Here is a 9,340-nt window from a genome sequence, read left to right as displayed (position 1 = left end):
GTCTGCTTGTCAATTATAACCCCAAATTATTCCTAATTATTACTTGTCTGTAGAAGTCTTTACACAGCATTTTTCTTTTAGCTTTTGGTTTTAAACCTTAAAAGACTGTCATTGAGGACATTTTATATTAGTATAGTGGATGTTATCCACAAAGGCGAAGGGTTTTGGTTTTTATGAGTGATGTGTATATTTTTGTTTCCTCCAACTTTTGTTAAGCCCAAGTCAAGCGTGTTTATTTTCATTGTAATGCTTGTTCAGATTTGGAAACAAAGTGGGGCTCCCCATCCACATCCACTGGTACAGACGGGGATGTTATTCCCTTTAGCCTTCCCCCTCGTGGTGGGCAGTTCCATGTCTCAGTTTTCACTCTTCATTATAAAGGAGGAGTTTCCAGCATTGAGGCTCTTATACCTCAACTGGCAGAGTATTTGGGATTCTGGACCGTTAACTGGCCTCAGATCCGAACTGGGCTAGAGAAGAGAAACGCATTAAACGCTAGCAACATGGCGGTGACTGGATGCACGCAATGTATTAAATACATGTTATTCTTCTTTAATTTCATTTTCTGGGTAAGTTTTTCTTTTTTTTCCATTTACAACTTTGAATGTTTTTGTTTAAAATAGATTTTTTTTGCATTTTGTTTGGATTAAAATGCCTCAGATCAAAGTGTTAGGTCGTGAGCGTGGTTGGTGGATTAAAAGCATCGAGTTTCCCACGCTGTTTCTCCAATGGTGGGAGCTGTTTGGAGAGGAGGGCAGCATCCATTCAGGAGGCAAAGAGCACCAAATGTCGCTCTAAAGCAAAAGTTATTTTCCGCATGGTTGAACAGCAGTGCAGGGGGGCTCAAAGGGAGTGGGGGGGGGGGGGGGGGGGACGAGAATTTCCAACTGGGTGGGCTTTAATCTAAATATTTATTCCTCCTTCTGCACGTCTCACAATAACCCTTTGACCCCATCAGAAAAAGTAATGTGCATCAAGGAGGGACTTTTAAAAAATCCCATTTGATTGATGATTTTTAAGAGACACCCCCAGAGTAAAAACTTTAAAAAGAGAGACTGAGCAAAACTATCAGAGTTTTGGGGGGAGTGATCTTAACAAGCTCAGGAAACCACACTCAGGCAACACCTCAGCTAAATGTTCCACCCAAATAAAATAATTATACAGTATGTGTGTAACTTGCCGCCCTCTCATAAGATGTCCTGAAAACATGTTCACTTTTTAATTTGTGCTTCTCAAATGCCCAGAATTGATAGCATGTGAATTTTTCCACTGCTTATTTTTTTTTTGTTCCTCGCTACTTATCTTTTTTTAGATGGAGTGGCGTATCCTGGATACGCCACTCCAGTGTTTCCTCTGTTGGCTTGTCATTGTGAAAAACTGCCATTTTTCATGTTGAGGATTTGGCTTCCTGTCTTTTAGAGAACAATGCAAGAGAATATTCAGATGACTTTATATCAACAAGTAAAAAAAAAAAAAGAACAAATTTGTACAATATTACAACTTTTGCATGATTCCAGCACGTAGTCATGTCAGGCCGTGGTCTGCATTCCTTTAGCCGCAATACTACAAAAAAAGAAGATAAGGTTAGAAGGAGTACTTCTGGTGTTACGTTTTGAAGGCTGTGGACTGGGCTTTAGGTCATAGTCGTGTCAGGATGTCCTCTCATCACTTCCGTGAGAGGTCAGCGGACAGTTCACGGCCTCCCAATGGCCCCGCCTCCTCACCTGCGTTGTCAAAAAATACTAAGAATAACAATGACATCATATTGACAATATCCCTTCTTTTTTTGCAGCTGGCCGGAGGAGTGATCTTAGGCGTGGCTCTGTGGCTTCGTCATGACAGTCAGACAAGCAACCTCCTCATTCTTCAGTTTGAAGGCCATCAGGCACCAGGAACCTTCTACATCAGTGAGTCAAGTGGTTCTTGTAGTATAAAATATTTTTAAGATTTGAGCTGGGATAGGCTCCAGCAAGTGACCCTAGTGAGGATAAAGCGGTTCAGAAAATGAGATGAGAAATGGCTATAGGATGCAAGCAATCGACTTTAGAAATTCCAATAGAATTGATAGGAAATGGAATAGGAGGAATTTGGCAACTGGTGGAAATTTTGGGATAATGTTCCCACAGAAAGAATGACAACCTCATCAAATCTTTATTTACACAGTTACTGATGTTTCAAGTTAAATTTTAACATTTTTAACATCAACTCAATTGGAAGTTAAGCTGTCAATCAATCTTCAATGGTAAAAAAAAGTTATTTTAAAGGGCAGGACAATACCTTGTAGAAATGTATGCAAATTGGGAATTTCCCAGACCCCTAACAATAGAGTAACTTTAATCACACACAAAAATGACACCACTTGTGGACGCAGCTATTTTGGGACAGTAGTTATACCCAATTGTGGTTTCAATGATAGACTTTAACACAGGTGCATTAGATTATTACTGAATTTATGAGCAAGTTGAACGTTTTAGTTATCTTTCAGTCAGCAGCATAAGAACAAATATCCAACTTTCTGGTTTCTTAGTTGGTATATACCATGTTAGAAATACTCGTCAGCATTGTTGGTTTTGAGGGAAAAAAATGTGGTTGGTTGAATTTTGGGACGTTAAGCAAGAACGGGGGAAAAGAACGTTTTCAGACTTGCTTGAGTGACACATTAAGACATGCAAGACTGGTTCATCATTTTCAGAGGTCTGACTTGGCCCTGCTATATTTCATGGTGCATTTTTTTTTCCTTAAGACTCAGTGACAGTGCATTCTGCCACCTCCAAACAGCGGTTTTCTGGGTGTCCGCCCTCAATTTTCGGAAGCCACCACAATGATAAATATGTTTTTAATGAAGAAATTTGACAGTGCCAATCTTCACTGAGCATAATTCATGTGAGTAAAAGCAGAGTTTTAGTTGCTGGCTCTCAATAGGTCCACCCAATGAAGTGATCTTTGAGTCGGCATCCATTTCCAAAGTGAGGCTTAAATATTTAATCGTAAGAAGGGAAACATTGGCTGAACGTTAAATGGAGCTTTGGCACATAGTGTACTGTAGCCTTATTAAACTGCACTACATTTTATTTTCTAAATGTATTCAAGTGGCCCAATCATATCTCCTTCCTCTCTCTCTCTCTCTCTCTCAGTTCCTCTATGTTAAGGGGCGGGCAAACTTTTCAGCCCGGGGGCCACATTGACTTTAAAAATTTGACAGATGGGCCGGGTCAGCACAAGATACGATACATGTAAAAAACTGCATCCGTTAACAGTACATATGAAACATAAACAGAAAAAAAGGACTAAAGTATTAACATACTCATCACTCATCATTACAGTAAAAAGGAATGTATTAAGAAATATTAAAATGTAATTTTAAAAAAGATAGGGGGGCTGTAAAACACGAAAAACAAATAAGAGTGGACAAAGCTACTGCCACTATCATCTTGGGAAAAAAAAACTAAAAAAATAAAATAAAAAACATTATTTGGACAACGTCGGCAGGCCGAATTAAATGTCCCCACGGTCCGGATGTGGCCCGCGGGCCGTAGTTTGCCCATACTTCTCTATGTATAAGGAAAGTCATTTTCATAAGAGCTTTAACCAAGGCAAGTATAGAAACAGCATTTGACCTATAAACCAAGCCCAGGTAAAATAACTTGCTTAAAAATGTAGTTGGATGTTTTTTTAGAAATAAAGTAAAGTAAAGAAATAAATCACACAGCCCCAATCCTATAAAAATTAAAAAAGAAGCCTTGGATCTCACGCTCAAGAGGCCAGATGTTGTCAACAGATGTTGCGGCAGGCGTGGGCACCAAGTGGCAAGTATGTGAGCACGGCCCTAATATATCGACATCATGCATATCGTAGTGTTTGCTTCTTTGACAAAAGCTCAAGAAAAATTCCACAATGAAAAATATGCTCAGGTCGTCTCACCACTTGAACTAATGGCATCCATCTTTTCCCTTAAGGCCACGAAACATGATCCAATTCAAACATCATGTTGCCTTATGGTGGGGGTGGACTGCCGTGAAGCCATTCATTTAAATTTGGACCGGTCCCTATTCTCCCATAGCTGCTCACTAAGTATAAGGAAGCGTTGCAAACTCGGGCTTTTTATAGAGAAAAGACGCACTGGTGATTTTGTAGAGGCCCACCCAATGCAAGATCAAGGGAATGTTTCTTTCTCTTAAACATACACCCTAGCATAATTCAAATAACCTTGGACATCTGCACATTAACCCTCAAATTAGAGTTTAGCCTGGATGTTTTTAGCACGCTGGCAAACTAAAGTGGTGTTTATGTAAGGCCAAAAATACATATTGTCTAAACTGCGAGGCAAATCCTGAGTACAGTTTCTGCTGCCGTGCTGCTTGAAGAAATAGCCTGAGAGATAATCTTTTCACTACTCATAAAAATGGAAGGAATACAAAAGTAATGTTGATAGCTACTGTAATATTATTTAGTTTAATGGGAAAGGATTTGGAGAAGCCTTTTCTTAAGTGGTTTCGATAAAAATAACAGGCAGGGAGGGACCAACCCTTTGGGTAGGCTTTATATATTTTCTCTTTCTTACCACCCTATGAGTTTTTACTACTCCCAATATAGCTTTATTATTATACAAAACATGATTTATAATAAAACTTAACAACTGACAAACTTTCAGCAGGTTTTCCCAAAATACACATAGTACGTGTTAACTGATGGCGATAGATATTTAATCCATTTGAAGTAATTACATTTATATTCACAATTTTTTTCCCTCCTTTTCTTTCTATTTTTTAAAATTTAAGAATATAATTAATTTAAAAATCAAATATTTCCATTTACATTTTTCTTAAAATATGATAGGAATTAAATTGAAACAAAAATATATTGTATACTGTTAATTTATTAATTTTTAGAACCAGTTATTCTCATTAGTTGCAGGGGGTGCTGCAGCCTATCTACCAGGCGCTGAATCGGTGGTCAGCCATGTAGTATACTGTTTTTTTTCCTTTATATTTCAAATATTTTTTAATATAATTTACAATTTAACTACAAGACAAGTATTTTTTTTTTGCTTATTTTCATTTCCCTCTTGAATACATGAAAACAAAACATCAATTTTAAGGAGATAAAAAATTAGGTGACAGCCAATTTTGAGGTAAATTTTCAAACATCTATCAAAACAGTTGTCAATTCATTTAATAATGAATTGGTTGTGGTCAATTGATCATGACAACCCAAATGTTGACTAGCATTTAAGTCACTTTATAATGTCTCTGTCTTGAAGGCTTGTAGTTGACTCCTTTTCATGATTCATCTCTATCATAAATAACAGCGTCTTAAACTGCAGCCGATCCAAAAGACGACCAGGATTTGGGTTTGCCACTCTTTTTTGTATATGGTGGATGTGATAAAGAGACATCTAAATGAAGCATTTAGTGGCTGTTCAACCCCCCACCCTCTCCCTACAGAGATTACACGGGGAGACAAGAAATAAATGAACTTCGCCGCTGCCGTCTCAATGGCCTTCAAACCTCAAATGGTGTTGTCATAGTAATGGAAGGCAGTGGAAATAATGGCTGCTTTTGCCACATTGCTTGGTTACCAAGTCTGGTAGCTGGACTCGCTCGAATAACAAAAAAAAAAAACGTCAAGGCCTTGAAAGATAGGAGGAGTTGAAGCAGACATATGGACGCTTTGTGCGTACGCTGCGTGCAGAGAATCGGAAAATCTGTCAGTCTCTTTCTCGACCACCGTCGTGTGCACGTTGTTTTCCAAATCCGACTGCTTCTGCCTGAAAGTGTTTCAGTCTTTAGGTGATTCCAGTGGATAGAAAAAAACATAGAGGCCTTGGAATTGCTGAGTTGGAAAGTACTGACACAATGTTCGGTCTGAAGAACAATTTATTTTTTACCCTTCGCTTGTTTTGGTTTCAGGAAGGCTGATTGAATAAGGTTGAGTTTTTCTTTTTTGCTGAAGTTTTAATCTTCAATCCAAGGCCAATGAGCCAATAGACAATTCACAAGCACATTCTTTGCTGGATCCGAACAATTAGTACTTGTATATTTTTCACTTAGGATGGTGCATGCATTTATTGATACATGTAATGGATAGTTTTACTTTTTTCTAGCTTAATCTTTTTAGTGTTATATTGATAAATTGTTGAATTATTTAAAAAAAAGAGAAAAAAATATTTTATTAGTCCAATATCCTCTATCTCAGTCTGCCATTGAAATAACTGCTATTGTCATAATCACTAAAGAATGTCAAGAAAGATATCCCTCTCAAATGGATGAATGTTCAGATGCCTTTATGTTCTCTGTGCTCACATCTCCTGCGTGGGATGGACAAGGATGGTGGGGGTGAGATGTCAGAAGGGATTATTGTGCACAATGGACTGCATGTGTCTGGTCTGCAAGGCATTTCCCGGCCTGAGGCTCCACCTCTTCTCCCCACACGGGATCTGTTTATCGCCAGGATGTCAATAATGTCGTGTCACCCTACGGGGAACGTAGAAGACATCCAGGAAGTCCATTACCGAACATAGTGTGGATCAATGAACGATCAACCAGCAGTCATTCCGCTGTCTTTGTCGCTACCTGGCGGTCAAAGTACGTCATTGCATTATCTGTATTCCTGTTGGCAGGTGTCTACATTTTGATAGCTGTTGGAGCTGTGATGATGCTGGTGGGCTTCCTAGGCTGCTATGGTGCTATTCAGGAATCACAGTGTCTGCTGGGGACGGTGAGAAATTGTTTTTTTTTTAACTATTAACTACCTAAAGAGGGATCAAAAATATTGGGACACATTGAGATGTTGTCAAATTCATACTATCCATTTTTTCTGCAGTTCTTCTTCTTCCTGGTCATCCTTTTCGCCTGCGAAGTGGCTGCAGCCATCTGGGGTTTCATGAATCGAGACACGGTAAGGAGCCACGCACATGTTCGCAACACCCTCGGTTCTGACTGACAATGACCACAAATTCTTGGCAGATCTCCAAAGAACTGATCAACTTCTACGACTCGGCGTACATCAAGGCCGTGGACGTCTCGGGCTCTCCGAGCAAAGATGCCGCCATCAAGGTGCTGGATGTTTTTCACACCACGGTACGTACAACTCAAAAGTATAAGATGTGTTTGCCAGAATTGTACTAATTTAAATACTGTCAAATGAACAACAATATACTGTGAATATTGTTTTGTTTTTTCCACTTTTATTCAGTTACACTAAGACATACTCTATGACCTTGGCTGGCAGTGAATGAACTAAATTAATGATACATTTTGAACTGAACTGTACCTGAATAATGCCAGACAATTACTCAAGGATGTTACAATTCCAGCTTGACTGCTGTGGGAAAGGAGATGACACTGCACTCTTCAAACAAGTCACTGGCACTTTGTGTCCTAGGAAGTCCCCAGAAGATTTTCTCAAGTCACAGGTATTGGATTTCAGTTTTTTTATAAGCACTTGATACAAAAAAAATGCTCAGATAATGACTGCGAGGTAGTCATAAACATAAAAATGCATTGGCATGACACACTAATGTCAACCAGATGTTACAGTAAAGTGGCTGGACTTTGAAATGAAAGTGGGTTAAGAATATGCCCTTCTCTTTTGTATTTTTCTTCCCCACAGAGCTGTCACGACAAACTGATCGAGCTCTTCTCGGAGAAGCTCTATCTGATTGGCCTGGCGGCGCTGGTGGTGGCCGTCATTATGGTGAGTCGAACGCCAAGCTGTCTTTGTGCTCGCCAAGTGCACAAAAACATGATTTTCCTTTTATTTTTGCTTTTAGATCTTTGAGATGATCTTCACCATGGTGCTCTGCTGCGGGATCCATAACGCCCCAGCATACTAAACACAACAAAGTGATAACCACCAGGGGTATTTTATTCATTATTTTATTTTATTTTTTTAGCAGTAGCTCCTCTTCCCCACCTTCAGAACACAGCATAATTGATATTTCTGCTCTTGTTCGATTTTATACTTTAAAAATTATTGTCTTTAATTAATGAAAGATGTTGTCTATTTATCATAGACCACAACCATTACTTTCTATATCGATACAGTGTATATATATTATGCTGTGGAATAGTTCTTTGAATAAATGTTTTTTTTTATGGATGTATAAATTGTACATATGCAGTAAAGATGCAATTTCCTGGTAAGTGACTTCTCCCTGCAGTGTTAAACATTTAAAGCAGCAGGCTTTCTTTTTTAACAGTTCACTGTTTTCAGTCAACTTTTGTTTAATAAAACATCTTTGTGCTGTAGGAACTGTGGATATTTTGTCTAAAAATATATATTTTCAATCTGGATATTTATTAAGCGTTGACAAAATTAGGCTGTTGAACTGAATGCTTTTATTGTCATAATATTAGTATAATGAGATTTAAAGCTACAAAGTGCACAAATAATGACAACAAACAAATATATAAATGATAATAAATGAAAAGCAATATATAAATGAGTAGCTTTTTTTCACTTATCTAATCACCCTTTGATATCATTCATCTGTTGTGACCTGCCCTCTTCCATCCTCAGCCAATCCCTGCCTCTCCTGTCACCCACTTAGCTGTTCCTCATTGTCTCATCAACCCTTTATCGTCCTTGTATGCCCCGTGTCGGGTCATCTTCCTTAGTGTCTCCTCATGTTTCCTCTTGTAAGTTTAGTTTTCACTTTTGGTGTCACATTGTATTTTCACCTTGCTTTTGGTTAGAAAGTTTAACATAAGATAAAAATGACTGCAAGTGCAACATTCCAAACCCAGCTAAAATTATACAAAGGTTTGTATAGGGTGAAAATGTATATCTTTTATAGCATTCAGGTTGAAATTTGGGCTGTTATTATTATTTTTTGTATTTTTTCATCTGGCAAGCCTGGTTGCATTACCACTAGGAGGCGTAATGATAAAGGCCTTTCTCCAACAATTGGGCGTGCAACATTCCAAACCCAGCTAACTTGTATTTCTGCCATAGACACGCCCAGTTACTTGCTCTTTTACTTCAAACTGCTAAAACCGTTTTTATTCTCCAAGAGGTCATCTGATGGCTCTAAATCTGAATGGGCACTCAAATTATTGTCAAAGGAGACTTTCCAACTGTGTGAAATGCTGACATGGATAGATGTCCAATCCATTACAACTGGGAGGGCTGACAGCAAATCTCAAAACCCTTGGGATGTCTATTGCCATCAATTGTATTGAAGCGTGTCCCTATCGTGCTTCACTGTGAATGGGTGCAGGGTGATCCCTATCCCGATTATCCATTGTGTGCAGCCAAGCACACAGTGAGTGAGCAGTGCAAACAATGACATCACTTCCAGACTTTTTTTGTATGCACTCAACTTTAACATGTTTAATCA

General features: G+C 38.6%; 1 protein-coding gene across 1 annotated transcript; it reads left to right on the top strand.

Annotated features, from left to right (window-relative positions):
* Positions 1-374: 374 nt before the first annotated feature.
* On the top strand, positions 375-8,249 carry LOC144181739 (CD81 antigen-like). Its single transcript, XM_077710206.1, has 8 exons — positions 375-569; positions 1,793-1,907; positions 6,620-6,717; positions 6,823-6,897; positions 6,966-7,079; positions 7,316-7,414; positions 7,612-7,695; positions 7,772-8,249. The coding sequence occupies exons 1-8, from the start codon at positions 504-506 to the stop codon at positions 7,832-7,834; spliced, it is 714 nt and encodes a 237-aa protein (XP_077566332.1). The 5' UTR covers positions 375-503; the 3' UTR covers positions 7,835-8,249.
* Positions 8,250-9,340: the final 1,091 nt, after the last annotated feature.

This window comes from Stigmatopora nigra, chromosome 2, assembly GCF_051989575.1.
Source record: "Stigmatopora nigra isolate UIUO_SnigA chromosome 2, RoL_Snig_1.1, whole genome shotgun sequence".
Classification (NCBI taxonomy): Eukaryota; Metazoa; Chordata; class Actinopteri; order Syngnathiformes; family Syngnathidae; genus Stigmatopora; species Stigmatopora nigra.
Note: the sequence above shows the minus strand (reverse complement) of the source record. Positions and strands in the feature narration are given on the sequence as shown.